This window comes from Bubalus kerabau, chromosome 8 (assembly GCF_029407905.1).
Source record: "Bubalus kerabau isolate K-KA32 ecotype Philippines breed swamp buffalo chromosome 8, PCC_UOA_SB_1v2, whole genome shotgun sequence".
Lineage (NCBI taxonomy): Eukaryota > Metazoa > Chordata > Mammalia > Artiodactyla > Bovidae > Bubalus > Bubalus kerabau.
The window spans coordinates 91,724,535-91,739,797 of NC_073631.1; the positions used below are offsets into that span (position 1 = coordinate 91,724,535).

The 15,263-nt window shown below is 43.1% G+C and overlaps 2 protein-coding genes across 2 annotated transcripts; one reads left to right on the forward strand and one right to left on the reverse strand.

Moving 5' to 3' along the window:
* Positions 1–990: 990 nt before the first annotated feature.
* TMEM229A (transmembrane protein 229A) lies at positions 991–3,291 on the reverse strand. Its single transcript, XM_055589516.1, has one exon. It carries the CDS (start codon positions 3,289–3,291, stop codon positions 2,194–2,196), a length of 1,098 nt encoding a protein of 365 aa, XP_055445491.1. The 3' UTR covers positions 991–2,193.
* Positions 3,292–3,637: 346 nt separating this feature from the next.
* LOC129658363 (translation initiation factor IF-2-like) lies at positions 3,638–6,669 on the forward strand. Its single transcript, XM_055589384.1, has 4 exons — positions 3,638–3,714; positions 3,771–3,959; positions 6,021–6,071; positions 6,561–6,669. Exons 1-4 carry the CDS (start codon positions 3,638–3,640, stop codon positions 6,655–6,657), a joined length of 414 nt encoding a protein of 137 aa, XP_055445359.1. The 3' UTR covers positions 6,658–6,669.
* The last annotated feature ends 8,594 nt before the right edge of the window (positions 6,670–15,263 follow it).

Consider the following 15,263-nt stretch of genomic DNA (forward strand, 5'->3'; position numbering starts at 1 on the left):
ACATTAAAAGCAAAACAAACAAAATAGCAAGCTTTTTTGATGAGTTTGGCCTGAAAATGCTGGTTAGGCAGTTTAAGCAAGCTGAAGGAGCGGCATGTCAATGACAACAGGGTGAATACATACATTTAGCCAGTAGTCCAGAAGCTGTGGATTTGGTTATGTCTTCACTGGAATGCATGGTGTGGAGCCATGCCACACTTAACTTCGACTCATGCACATGTGACAGATTTGAATTACAAATATTTTGTCCAGCATCTGACTAACTTTAGTGTCTATATTTACATTTTATTTTTCTCCCCAGGTTTTCAGAAATCTTTTCCACAAAGTGACACTTTTATTCTCTGCAAACATTTAATTACTTTCAACAGTTTCTACTCAAGCTTTGACTGGCTAAAACAATCAGTGTGACAGAGGAGAGGAGAAGCAGCTTTGAGCTGATCTCTCAACAGTTCTGCTGTGAAGTGAAAGTGTTAGTTGTTCATCATGTCCAGCTCTTTGTGACCTATGGACTGTAGCCTGCCAGGCTCCTCTGCTCATGGGATTTTCCAGGCAAGAACACTGGAGTGGGTTGCCATGCCCTCCTCCAGGGGATCTTCCCAACCCAGGAATTGACCCCACATCTCTTTTGCCTCCTGCACTGGCAGGTAGGTTATTTACCACTAGTGCCACATGGGAAGCCCTTTTACAGTATAGGCAAGCTAACAACTTGAATAGGAATATATATTAATTTGTATACACTCCAAGCTTTCTTAATTATCTTTATAACAAAAACTAAGAAGGTATTAGTCATCCTTGGATGAGCTATACTCAATAGTCGATTTGTCTTTTCTAAATATAATAAAAACACAGTAAACAAATTTAAAGTACATTATTAATTGATTAGCTATGATTTCTCAAATGGTTCACATCATCTTATTTAACTTGGAGCTTCCAAACTTTAAGAACAAGTCACCAAAGAGCTATCATTGATATATAATGCACGTAACTACATTGGACTTTAAACCAAGAACTCTGTAGGGGACCCAAAGGAAACGGAAAAATGTTTACAAGTGAGCCATGGCAGAAATAGGCTGAAAACACATATCTGTATCCTCTGAAAACAATTCGGGCTAATACAATTAGGATGAATATTCTAGTTCATTTTAATCCATGGGATTGCTTTTACTCTTGAAACTTCAAATAGAAAAGAGTCCTTAGGGTTAGAACACTATTAAGGATAGTATAATTTTGCATGGCCCTTGCACATGTAAGGTAGAAATTTTACATGATTGCATAAGGACTAAAATTTACAGCCAAAGATAACACAGGATCTGATTAACGTTAACACATTTGGCGTTTAAGGCTAATCCACATTGGAAAGCAATCATTTCCAGGAAGGAGATCAATATCTTAACACAGTGTTACCTGTCTGAGTTGCTAAAAAAGATTTCTTATCTAAAAATCGATTCATAGGGTGTGTTTTCAAATTTGTCAGCTTCTTTTCATTTGTGTGCTATACAGAGGCACTTTAAAAGCTATTAATTGTGGTTTCAGAAGTACAAGACACTGGATTTCAGCAGTCATTGGCAAACATGGCAGGAAATTAAAATGACATTGGATTAAAAGGAAAGTAAGTGAAATTGCTAGTGAAGTCGCTCAGTCGTGTCCGACTCTTAGCGACCCCATGGACTGCAGCCTACCAGGCTCTCCGTCCATGGGATTCTCCAGACAAGAGTACTGGAGTGGGTTGCCATTGTCTTTTCCAAAAGGAAAGTAAACAAATCATTAAATCAGAAAACTTCCCCTAATCTTGTAAAAATCACTGGCGTCTGAGTTGAAGAACTTCCTTACTTAAAAAAATAAAATAAAATAGTAACTATCACCCACCTACGCCAAATAAGTGCAAATAAGTGAATACTACAGCTTTCTGATGTTAAGGTATGATGGTTTGCTGTTTGGACTAGTGAGGGTTTTAAAATATTGATGAGTTAAGTACTCTGAGTTACATTTCCAGCAATATTTCAAAGTATTATCGTATTATGCATACGTTCCCAATAGAAAAACTAAAATGTCGAATAAAACAGGTTGGTGGTAAAGTTTAGTAAAAGGTATAAAAATTAAAAGGCTAAAAAAAAAAAAAAAAAGCCCTCCGTTTTATTGTGTAAAAATAAATCGCCTTCATTCATGAGAATCCAGTGCCCCCTTTTTTTGGTCTTAGTTAGATGGTACGTATTGCACCCGCCACAACACATTGGAAAGTAGGTCCTGGTACACACTAAGGAATATCCAACCAGGTAAATACATCAGCGTGATAAGGCCCATGAAATTGAGCGGATAGTGAGAATAGTCCCAGGAACAGGCGCCCCAAGTGCGGAGTCCCAGGCCCCAGGACAACTCCCACGCGTAGATGAAGATCACGTAGAAGGGTACTCGCTTCCAGGTGCCCCAGCCCCGACTGTAGTGGAGGTGGAAATAGAGCTTTTCCACCACAAAACTGCAGCTGCCGTACATAAAGAAGGACCAGAGCGACGTGTGGCCGCTGCTTGTCCCGTCCCCGGGCCCCAGCAGGTTAAAGAAGAATGTGAAGAAGATCTCATCCAAAAAACCGTGCATTCCGAAGAAAAGGAAGCGGAGCAGATCCGGCAGCCCCTGGTTGGGGGCTCCCCCAGCGCCCCTGGGACCGCGAGGTCGCCGCCGCCTACCACCGGCTGTCACTGGGGCCCGGGCACCCGCAGGGGCGGGGGGCGCGCCCCGCAGCTGTTGCCGCCGCTGGTACCGCAAGTGCAGGAAGCGCTTCAGGAACACTTGGCAGTGGTAGAGCGCCAGCACGTACTGCAGGGCCAAGTCCAGCGCCCCCGGCGCCGCTGCGCCCCCCGGCCCGCCGACCCGGTGGAGCAGCGCGCCCGCCAGGGTCTGCAACCCCACGTGGGCCGAGGGGTAGAGGAGGAAATTGAAGACGAAGGCGCTGGGGCAGCGCCGCTGCTGCAGGTAGACTTTCTCCAGGGCCAAGTGGGTGAGCGAGTGCAGGAGGCAACGGTAGGGCGAGGAGAAGCCCAGCATCCGGAGGTCCGGGCGGCGAGCGAAGCGGTGCGCCGCGGACAGGAGCACGTCCAGGGTGACCCCGTGCATCCCGTAGAAGTAGAGGCGCATCCAAGCCGGCAGCACGGCGCCCTCGGCCGGCGCTTCAGCAGTGGACAGCGGCTCCGGGCAGCTGGCGGCAGCCTCGCTTCCCCGCCCTCCTGGGGCCCCCGGACGCCTCGCCGCGCCGCCCCTCCGCACGGGACCCTCTTCGTTCGCGTCGCTGCCGGCCATCGGTCCGGAGGCTGCCCGGGCGCCCGAAACCACGCCGCCACCGCCGCCGGGTGCGCGGAGCTGCTGGGCGGAGGGGCCGAGCCCCGCGCCGCCCTCCGGCCGCTGCTGGCCCCCGGGGGGCGCGCGGGGAGCTCCGTCCTGGCCGCGGCCCGGCGGCGGCCGGAGTTGCTGCGATCCGGGGACGCGCGGGCCGCCCTGCTCGCGGAGTCCCCCCTCCGCGACCTCGCGGCGCCCTCGCCTCCAGTCCTCGGCGAGGTGCCGCCGGCCGGCGCCCGCGCTCACCCTGCGCGGCCTATCGGGCGCCGAAGCCCGGCGAGGGGCGGTGGCGCCGGGGCTGCGAGGAGAAATGCAGACGCTGGTGCAAACCCCATCTCCTCCGCGGCTCAGCCCCGCCGCCTCTGCTGCAGGCTGTGGAAGCTTAACGCGAGCAGCGACGCCCCTTCCCCCGGCCCTCCCCATGGCCCTCTCGGCCCGGGTAGACCGACCTCTCCCGCCTTCGCTGCCCCCCTCCCTCCCCGCCCCAGCCCTGAGCAAGGAGCCCCGCGGAGTCCGCTGGGGAAGGCCCGGCCCTGCGTCTCCCATCGCGTCCCCCGCTCTGCACCCGGCTCCCTGGCCGGGCAGGAGGCGTTGGCTGGGGCGGAGGCATCGCGCGGAGAAACACCTAACAGGTGTGACTGGGGGCCTGTGGGCATCCGTTTTATCTAGGGGACCGGGGCCAGGGCCTGGCTGGCGAAGACGAATGGCGAGGCGCCACCGACCAGAGGCTGCGCCCGAGACCAAACTGTGGTGCTGTATATTTATTGTCCTTTTTCAAAGCCAGCTGTGTCCCAGTCACTGAGGATAAACCGGAGACTCCAGGCCGGCCGGCCGGCCCCCGGCGGTTCCCTGTAGTGGGGAATGTTGCCCTGGGGCCTGGTCCGCTTTGTCAATCTCTCCTGCAGCGGTTTGTTTGCTCCAGTCCAGGGGCCTGAGTCCCCCAGAAGTTATAAAATGATTGGAGGTCAGCAGGGTCAGGCACTGCTTTATCTTAAATCCGGAATAGTACCTTTCTTTGCTCGTATTGGCACATCCCGGTGCCGAATTTTCTCCTTGAAGAACTAGGTCAACGCAGAAATGGAGAGTGAAATAGAGAGCAGAGCAGGAATTCGTTTTTTATTTTCTTTTGGAGGTGGAGAGGGTGGGAAGAATACAGAATTTTGGTGTGTTCCACTGTTTTTTCTCCAATTTTGAATCAGGCTTAGAATTGGAGATAACCTTCCAGGTAACTTATACTGACAACTCCACCCCCCACCCCCACCCCGGAAAAAAAAAGAAAAAAAGCCCACAAATCGTGTCTAGGCGGAAACTAGGTAAGAGTTCTAATTTATAAGGAGTTCAGATGTTTCCTGGCTGGAAAGCTTTCTGGGGAATTCCCCCCGACCCCCTTTGGGAAAATTAAAATTCTGAGGTAGTTCCTCCATTTTTAAAGCAACTTCTCTTCATTCTCTCCCCTTCCTCATTTCAACCTTACAATCTGTGGTTGCTAAATTGTTGGCAAATTAAGGAAGAGAGAGAAATAAGGGTGGTGAGGAGACGCGTTTTAAGGTGGTGTTGACACTTGAGTAAGGCTAAAGTTCTGACGGGTTTTTATAAGCTTGACTAAAATGTGGTTACTTTGTAGATTTCTTTTGACAGCTGTCAAAAGTCAGAGAGTGGATGCTGTCATGCTAGGGACTGAATCATCAGGTAGCAGGCGCGTCAAACTTGTTTTGAAATAGAGTTAGCTGCCCAAAGGCCTGAGCAAGTACAGTGAATGCTGGCTCCCTAGATATACCACCACCATTTAGCTTTGCTTTACCACCAACATTTAGCTTTGCTAAAGCAAAGCTGAGTTTGTTGCTTGCCATGGCAAGAAAGCTCTGAATCTTGACAAAGTCTTAATAACATCTTGGAGTGGGGAGGACCTGCATGCATGCTAAATTGCTTTATCCCTGTCTGAATCTCCCACCCTATGGACTGTAGCCCACCAGTCTCCTCTGTCCATGGGATTCTCCAGGCAAGAATACTGGAGTGGGTTGCCATGCCCTCTTCCAGGGAATCTTCTGACCCAGGGATGGAACTGAATCTCCTGTGGCTCCTGCATTGCAGGTGGATTCTTCACCTCTGAGCCATGGGGGAAGCCTGGGGAGGACAATGTTGGGCTACTTAGGAGATTTTGAGAGTCTAGTTGAGGATGGGTCTTTCAATACAAGGGCTTGGTTAGAATTGGTTAACAATTTTGATATAATGGTTTAGGTTTGTTATACACAGCAAGGTGAAGGTGTGAGGTGAGGGTTTCAAAAATGTTGAGAATAAATAGTAACCTTTTTTTATCTCCCTGGGGAAAGCTTCCTGGAATAGTAATACTGTGTTGAGGAAGAGAATAGTAAAGTCATGCTAGTGAAGACAGTTAAATAAAGTCATACCTTGTAGACAATAAACTGTCGGTGGTGTATGGTCTTGGGTTTGCACAATCTAATTGTGAGGACCAATTTGAAATTCAAGAGGGGAATGATTTAAGTAAGGACAGATAAAGAAAATAAAAGAAACAGGACTGACATTGAGTTCTGAAATGGCGCTCATCCTCAGTGTGGGTAAAGGTAGGGGAAAGGGAGGGAGGTTGATTGACAATTCAGTAATACCAGGTCTGTATACTATATATTAAAAAAAAAAAAAAAACTAATTATTTTTTTTTTGGCCATATCTTGCAGCTTGTGGTATCTTAGTTCCCCAGCCATGAACCAGGGATGGAACCCAGCCAGGTAATGAACGCAGCAAGTCTTAACCACTGGACCACCAGGGAATTCCTGTATTCCTATATTTGTGAAAGATTTGAATGCATATTTCTACAGTTTCATTTATTTTATATAATCTCTTCTTTCTTAATTTCTTGTATAGTATACTAAAGTTCCAAATTAAAGAATTTTTTTCTATACATGGCTTAAACAGAGATGATTATTATTGCTTGTTGCCAAACACAGAAAGATTGAATAACAGCTCATAAACTTTTTTGAATATAACACTGTTAGGGAATCATCATAGAAACCTGCCCTGTGGTTCTATTATTAATATATGCCTTCTTTTTAAAGCTGCTTCTATTTAACTGTATTCCTTTTACTCCTCTTTTCTAATATTCTAACAGGGGAGTCACATGAGTATCAGGAAAGTTTCTCTTTGTACTTCTTCCTGCTGGCTTTTTTATGTCCCTTTATATTGTTAATTTTAATTTCAGCCCTTCTTTTTTGTCTCAGGAATTTCTTGGAGCTCCTGGTTTATACCTGGAAGGCTGAGAGTGGGATTTCCTTGAGTGGGGCTCCCAAAGAACAGTCTTGGAATAAACTTTTTTAATTCATAAAGCTTGAAAAGAAAGCAGTAAGTTGTTTTGATAAAGCTTGCTTAAAAAATAAAATTTCACCTTGAGCAGTGTCAAATCAGAAATACTTCCTGTGTATAATCTGTGCCTGCCTGCATGTGCCTTACCTTAAGTGCACCTTGGAGACTATTTTCCCTACCCCAGTTAATTCCTTTTTTTTTTTTAAGGAAGTAGCTTCTTTTGAATAATAATATTCCCTTACATTGATTACTGGATTATTGGTAACATAAATGATCACAGTTAATGGATACCACCTCTTGAGTCCTTTCTTGGCAGCTGTACGCTTTACATATCAATACTTTGTACACTGTTTCTCTTATTTTTTTAAACATATGTTAAAGCTAAGTTGCAGAAAATTTGCTTCTCCAGTGTTTCAGCTAATAAGCTAAAAGCCAAGCTGGGAAGTTGTTTCCATTTGAACCTAAAGTTCATTTGTGCTATACTGTCTTACGTCCTGTATTTTCATATTGAAGCCATCTTGAATAAGTTGAAATTGCAGGTTTAGTAAGAAAAGAGATCCATCTGTTTATAGTTCCAGTGAGTATTAATTTGCCAATCCAGTGACTGGTTAATTAACTCCTCCCTAGTTACTCTCTCCCTTTTGTTATCATGCTTTTTGTTTTAATCATCAATCTACACAGTCATTTTTTATGCTTTTTTCCCTCTCTGTAATTCACTTATTTATTTTACCCTTCTTTCCTTCTGGATTCCTTTACAAATTAGTAAATGACTATTTATTTGGACAAATGTGGCTATGTGGAATGGGTTACTTTCTGGTACTTATGCAAGAATAGATGGAGTTAGATAATAGGAAAATGAGTATGGAATGCAAACATATTCCTGTGAATGCTTAGTGCATGTTTCTGACTGAAATTCAGCAATACCACTTCCTGCTGTTCCAGATGTTTCACCCCTGTTCATGGTTACTATAATCTGGGGCTTCCTCGATAGCTCAGTGGTAAAGAATCCGCCTAGCAATGCAGGAGATGTGTGTTTGATCCCTGGGTGGGTAAGATCCCCTGGAGTAGGAAATGGCAACCCATTCCAGTATTCTTGCCTGGGAAATGCCATGGACAGAGGAGCCTGGTGGACTATAGTCCATGGGGTCACAAAGAGTCAGACAGGACTTAGTGACTCAAGAGCAGCAGCAGCTAAATAGAAACATGTATTTAGGGGAATTTCCTGGTGATCCAGTGGTTAAGAGTCCCTGCTTACAATGCAGGGGATGTGGGTGTGATCAGTAGTTGAGAAAGTAGGATTCCATATGCCTCTCCATGTGGCCAAAAAGAAACAAAACAAAGCACACAAAAATGTATTTAAATATATTTTTCTTCCTTCAACAAATAGCATTGGAACACTTCTGAGCAATATTTTGTGCTGTGTCTTGGACATACAGAAATGAATATGACAGAGTCTGTGTCCTTTTGGACTTTATAGTGTTTTACAAAAGATATAGTTGTCTATTAAAGAAATTGGAAATAAAAGTAAAAAAAATATGTATCACCTATGATACCACAATCCATGGATAACTACTGTTAATATTTTAGTATGGAGCCTTTCAACAACATTATGCTATCACCCAAAAGAGGTTATATTATGCATTCCTTTTGTAATTTGTAGTTTGCTTTGTCACTTACTGACTAGGAAGTATCTTTCCATTTGATAGTCTGCTACATCATCAGTCATGGTGACAGAGAATCCTTTTGTATAGATATTCCATAATTTGTTTAGCCAGAATGTGGAGATGCATTTAGCCAGTCTTCAATTTGGGGCTTGTTAGGGTTGTTTCAAAACACTCTTGCTGTTATGAGCTTCTGTCTGACTGTCATCTCTTTTATATTATCATTTTAATTTATCATGATCATCTTTTTCATGTAGCCATGTTTATTTACTTAGGATATATTACAACATCCAATTGGAGGGTCAAAGTTAAGTACATTTTAAGGCTTTGTTGATTGGTTTTAAATAGGTCTCCAGAAACCTTGCTGAAACCTTTGAACTTTTGTAGAATAAATATTTCCCTCTGATGGGACTAGGAAGTCTTGGCTGCTGGGAGGTTGGCCTTATGGTAGAATCTCGGTTTTGAGAATGGATGTTTGGAGTGTGCCATACCATGGGTTGTATTGTCTGAGTGGATGGTAATAAAGATGTTCTTTGAGAAAAATCTAATATGATTAAGTAAAATACAAATGCATTATTTTGAATGATATACTGTTACTTCCACGTCTCCATGTATAGATGTCCATCACTTATCTCGCCCTCTGAAACAAATTCTTCCTTCCCCACTCCCTTTCTTCCATTTTTGTACACATACAAAAACCTCTGTGTCAGAGGTAGCACAACTAAAGCATGGTTTTTACCCTTGAGCAGCTCACTGTCTGGTGAGAGAGGTAGATAAATAGAGACTGCAAAACTGAATAATAACTGTTATGACAGAAAAATAGCACTAAGTCTCTTGGCTCACCTAGAAGGGAGATCTGACTCTCAATTGGGAAAAAGGTCTTCCTGTTCTCCCAGTATACTGCCTTGATTCATTAATATCTCTCAGCCTCCATATTCAGCAGTGATCCTTGTTGTTGTTTAGTTATGTCCGACTTCTTTGTGACCCCATGGACTGTAGTCTGCCAGGCTCCTCTGTCTATGGAATTTTTCAGCTGAGAATAGTGGGGTGGGTACCCATTCCCTTCCACAGGGGATCTCCCTGACCCAGGGATCAAACCTAAGTCTCCTGCTTGGGAGGCAGATTCTTTACCACTGAGCCACTTGGAAGCCCTAGCAGTGATTGCTGCTGCTGCTGCTAAGTTACTTCAGTTGTGTCTGACTCCGTGGGACTCCATAGACAACAGCCCACCAGGTTCCCCCGTCCCTGGGATTCTCCAGGCAAGAACACTGGAGTGGGTTGCCATTTCCTTCTCCAATGCATGAAAGTGAAAAGTGAAAGTGTAACAGTGATTAGGCCTTACCTATTTCACACTTTGGGCTCCCCAGGTGATCAGTGGTAAAGAATCCACCTGCCAATGCAGGAGACACAGGAGACACAGTCCAGTCCTCCCATGGAGGAGGAAATAGCAACCCGCTCCAGTATTCTTGTCTGAAAAATCCCATGGACAGAAGAGCCTGGCAGACTGTGGTCTATGGGGTCTCAAAAGAGATGGACAGGATTGAGCACACACACACATTTTACTCTTCAATGTCTCTTGTAAACATTTTCATTGTTTGTTGCCTCCATTCCAATTTCAGTGCTGTCAGTCCCTTCTAGACCTCTACTGTATTGGCCAGGACTATTCCAATAATCCACTAACTGACATACCAGCCCATGTTTCTTTATCCTCCTTTAGTCAACCTTGGATATGGCTATCAGCATAACCTCCATCTACTTTGAAAATTTCTTTGCCCTGATCAAAAACCTTCAAATGATTTCTGTGATTTACAGCAGGAAAGTTAAGCTCCTTCACTTGATCATCAGGAGGACATAGTGACCTATTTTTTCAATCTTGTTTCGTCCACTCACCTTCAATAACCTCCCCCCAAACCCCTCTTATTTCAGTAAATCCCATCCATTCTCTAAGGCCTAAGCATGTTGATACCCTCCTCAGAGCAAGGCCTGGGTACACCTGCCCGAAGTATTTCAGTTGCCGATAAGTCACCATAAAGTTTCATCATGTCCTGCTCTGTTAAACTGAATTTTTAAAGATATCTCATGTCTATGTTTTGTCATTTTGAAAACTCATTTGACTCACAAATATTGTCTATGTTCTTGTAGCTCCTAGCATAGAAACTTACACAGAGAAAGAGATCATCTTTCTTTTGACATCTGTGGATTCTCATACTGTTTGAAATGAACTGCTATTTTGGCAATTCACAAACTTCTTTGATTTGTTGTTGTCAGTTGCTAAGTCCTGTCTGACTCTTGCAACCCCATGGACTACACCAGGCTTCTCTTTCCTTCACCATCTCCCAGAGTTTACGCAGATTCTTTTTTTGTTTGTTTGCTTTTTGCAGATTCTTGTCCATTGAGTCGGTGATGCCATCCAACCATCTCATCCTCTGTTGACCCCTTCTCCTCCTGCCCTCAACCCTTCCCAACATCAGGGTTTTTTCCAATGAGTCATCTCTTCACGTCAGGTGGCCAAATTATTAGAGTTTCAGTCTCATCACAGTCCTTCCAATGAATATTCAGGGTTAATTTCCTTTAGGATTGACTGGTTTAATCTCTTTGCAGTCCAAAGGACTCTCAAGAGTCTTCTCTAGCAACACAGTTCGAAAGCATGAATTCTCTGGTGCTCAGACTTCTTTATGGTCCAACTCTTACATCTGTACATGACTACTAGAAAAACCATTGTATGTAAATAAAATCTAGTTATGTGGATATCAACTAGGTCATGTGTACCTTGCCTACTCTTACACATTTTAATTTAACAATCAGAGCTAAAAACATTAACTAAGCTCCAGACAAGCTCTTCTTCCATTTCTTCATTCTTTTCTGCTGCTAAGGAATTCTAGGGGATCATCTAGAGGATGATCTAGGAGTTCATCGCTTCCTTGCATTAGTATCAAGCTTTAGAAATCCTTCTATAATGTAACTATCTTACCTAGAAATCTTTCTGTGGGAAATTATAGAGGAATAGGATATAAAGGAAGAAAGAAGGGGAAGCATAGGGAAACATGCAAGCGAGTGTGACTGTGTCTCCCACCCTTCCTCAGTCTTATGAATGAGGCAGACATAATTATTGTGCTATTCTTTCCTAGTAAGTCTAGACTTTGCCTTAGAACTCTGTGTAACAGAGTGATATTGGAAGACATCACCAGGCCACAGGAGTTGGCAAGAAAAATGAGTCCTACTTGGCATTCCCATTTTAGAATGTATATGGGATATTTATTTCTCTTTCAGTTCACTTCAGTTCACTAGCTCAGTCGTGTCCGACTCTTTGTGACCCCATGAACTGCAGCACGCCAGGCCTCCCTGTCCAACACCAACTCTCAGAGTTCACTCAAACTCATGTCCATCGAGTCAGTGATGCCATCCAGCCATCTCATCCTCTGTTGTCCCTTTCTTCTCCTGCCCCCAATCCCTCCCAGCATCAGAGTCTTTTCCAATGAGTCAGCTCTTTGGATGAGGTGGTCAAAGTACTGGAGTTTCAACTTTAGCATCATTCCTTCCAAAGAACACCCAGGGCTGATCTCCTTTAGAATGGACTGGTTGGATCTCCTTGCAGTCCAAGGGACTCTCAAGAGTCTTCTCAAACACCACAGTTCAAAAGCATCAATTCTTCGGCACTCAGCTTTCTTCACAGTCCAACTCTCACATCCATACATGACTACTGGAAAAACCATAGCCTTGACCAGACAGACCTTTGTTGGCAAATGTCTCTGCTTTTCAATATGCTATCCAGATTGATCATAACCTTCCTTCCAATGAGTAAGCATCTTTTAATTTCATGGCTGCAATCACCATCTGCAGTGATTTTGGAGCCCCAAAAAGTAAAGCCTGACAGACGCTGTTTACATTGTTTCCCCATCTATTTCCCATGAAGTGATGGGACCATATGCCATGATCTTAGTTTTCTGAATGTTGAGCTTTAAGTCAACTTTTTCACTCTTCTCTTTCACTTTCATCAAGAGGCTTTTTAGTTCCTCTTCACTTTCTGCCATAAGGCTGGTGTCATCTGCATATCTGAGGTTATTGATATTTCTCTTGGCAATCTTGATTCCAGCTTGTGCTTCTTCCAGCCCGGCGTTTCTCATGATGTACTCTGCATAGAAGTTAAATAAGCAGGGTGACAATATACAGCCTTGACGTTCTCCTTTTCCTATTTGGAACCAGTCTGTTGTTCCATATCCAGTTCTAACTGTTCTTCCTGACCTGCATATAGGTTTCTCAAGAGGCAGGCAGGTGGTCTGGTATTTCCATCTCTTTCAGAATTTTCCACAGTTTATAGTGATCCACACAGTGAAAGGCTTTGGCATAGTCAATAAAGCAGAAATTGACGTTTTTCTGGAACTCTCTTGCTTTTTAGATGATCCAGCAGATGTTGGCAATTTGATCTCTGGTTCCTCTGCCTTTTCTAAAACCAGCTTGAACATCTGGAAGTTCATGGTTCACGTATTGCTGAAGACTGGCTTAGAGAATTTTGAGCATTACTTTACTAGTGTGTGAGATGAGTGCAATTTTGCGGTAGTTTGAGCATTCTTTGGCATTGCCTTTCCTTGGGATTGGAATGAAAACTGATCTTTTCCAGTCCTGTGGCCACTGCTGAGTTTTCCAAATTTGCTGGCATATTGAGTGCAGCACTTTTACAGCATCATCTTTCAGGATTTGAAATAGCTCAACTGGAATTCCATCACCTCCACTAGCTTTGTTTGTAGTGATGGTTTCTAAGGCCCACTTGACTTCACATTCCAGGATGTCTGGCTCTAGGTGAGTGATCACACCATCGTGATTATCTTGGTCGTGAAGATCTTTTTTGTACAGTTCTTCTGTCTATTCTTGCCACCTCTTTTTAATATCTTCTGCTTCTGTTAGGTCCATACCATCTCTGTCCTTTATCGAGCCCATCTTTGCATGAAACGTTCCCTTGGTATCTCTAATTTGCTTGAAGAAATCTATATGGAAATCAGCATTTATACACTTGAACTCTCATAATTGGGATACTTGTTTTTTCTACAAAAGTTCTCCCCCTTCTAAGCAAATCCTCACAGTAGAATTTTTTGAGATCACAAGTTTTCCTAGTACACTACATGTATTGTCTGAGTTACACATAATTATTTTTGAATACAGTGTGACATAAAGTGAATTCTTATTTATATTTAAGCCTAAAAAAACTCATTCTGAGTAGCCAGAATTTAACAATTAACACATAAATGAGTTTGAATTTGTGTAACATTCTTCAACATTCAGCATTGAGTTTCTTCAAACCTTTTAGAAATATCATCATATGTTTTACAGCAGGGGTCCAGTCTCAATCACTACCATTATGTGTAAACACAGGGTTTTGTGGGGTTTTTGCATTTGTATAATACTTTATACAATGCTTTCATATTTATATCTTTTGTTCCTTGAAATAATATGTGATAGACAAGACATACCATTTATTGACAGGAAAATTCCAAAATAGGAAAATTTTATTTCAAGAATTAAAAGAACTCTTGGCAAAGCTGGGTGCAAGCCTAGATGATTTTGAACTTAGCTTTTATTAAAAAACACTGAATACTTTCACAATTTCAACACTTAAAAGGTACAGAAAGCTATGAAGAGAAACGTTCCCTCTGACACGTGTCTCCCATCCACTCATTTTCCTTTGGGACAATATTATTAGTGTGAGTCCCTTGGCTGCCATCCTGAGATATTTTATGCACAGACAAGTGAATAGAAGCCCCCTTAACATTTTTTATGATGACCTTAATATACCGTACACTTTTTTCTACACCTTACTTTTTTCACTACTAACTTTGTGCATTTCTTCACTATTTGTGCATTTTATGCATTCTTAATTGCCAGAGTCCAGCTCCAGCAGCCAGGGGATCAGTCTGAAGGGATGAGTGGCAGGAAATGATGTCGTCTCTGACTCCAGGTATGGGACTACATGTTTATTTCAAGCATCAGGTTCTCTTTTATACTTTTTCAAAAGCATTAGGTCAGAGGTTTGACATTTTCAGTTCCCCCTCACCCAGATTATTGTCTGGTTGTTGCCCTTCAAACATAGTTCCTGCTTCATGGATTCTCTTGGATTTCTGTTTACTTGTGATTACATTGTAACTCATCGATTCTCTCAGATTTCTGTTTACTTGTGATTACATTGTAACTCATGCTTTGTCTGGGCTGCATACCACATTCCTCAGTTTATTTCTTATCTTTCTAAGTCCTGCTTGCCCCTAGTATCTTAAGCTCACTATCTCCTAAAAAGGCTTCTAACTATTCTTAATTATTCCTAAACCCTAAACTCAGCAAACTTCCTTTGCCATAAACATTTCCCTCACAGACAGGTATCAGATAACAATCTTTCCCATGGCCTCAAGCTGTGGCCTACCCCTGCTCATCCTGGGACATTCTTTGCAAAAATCCTTGAACAAACGTCAATGGTTACTTTATAGATTATTTTCTGGGCACAACTGCAGAAGGCTTTGTGCTTTCTCATGCTTCTCTCAAGAACAATAAGCACCTTAACATTCTTTCCAGCCAACTCAACGAAGAAAGGAAGAAACAAGTCAGAATCATAAGCACGAACTCTTTCATCCTGGGTCCGTGCCTGCAGAATGAGTTGAGGGGGCTGGGGGTGTGCCTCCATTTTGTTGGTAATGCCTAACGCGGCTCCCGACACTTAATCTATATATAAAGAATTTATCTTTAGTTTTTGTTTTGAATGGCTAAATACTATGTCATTGTTTGAGTGAGTCATTAATTACCCAATGAGGCTCTTACGATGGTCATTTAAATAGTTTAGAATCTTTTGTCATAGTAAAAAATGCTACAATATCAAAGCCTTGAATATCAGTCTTTCACTTGTAATCTCACATGTGTGAAAGATGATATTCAAGTCTTGATATTATATGTATATATATTAATGATAAATTCCAAAAAATG

Coding starts and splice junctions, on each gene's coding strand:
- TMEM229A (XM_055589516.1), bottom strand. CDS start 3,291: ATGGCCGGCAGCGACGCGAACGAAGAGGGTCCCGTGCGGAGGGGCGGC.
- LOC129658363 (XM_055589384.1), top strand. CDS start 3,638: ATGCAGACGCTGGTGCAAACCCCATCTCCTCCGCGGCTCAGCCCCGCC. Junction 3,715..3,770: donor GCAGGCTGTGGAAGCTTAAC/GCGAGCAGCGAC, acceptor CGGCCCGGGTAG/ACCGACCTCTCCCGCCTTCG. Junction 3,960..6,020: donor CGCGGAGAAACACCTAACAG/GTGTGACTGGGG, acceptor CATATCTTGCAG/CTTGTGGTATCTTAGTTCCC.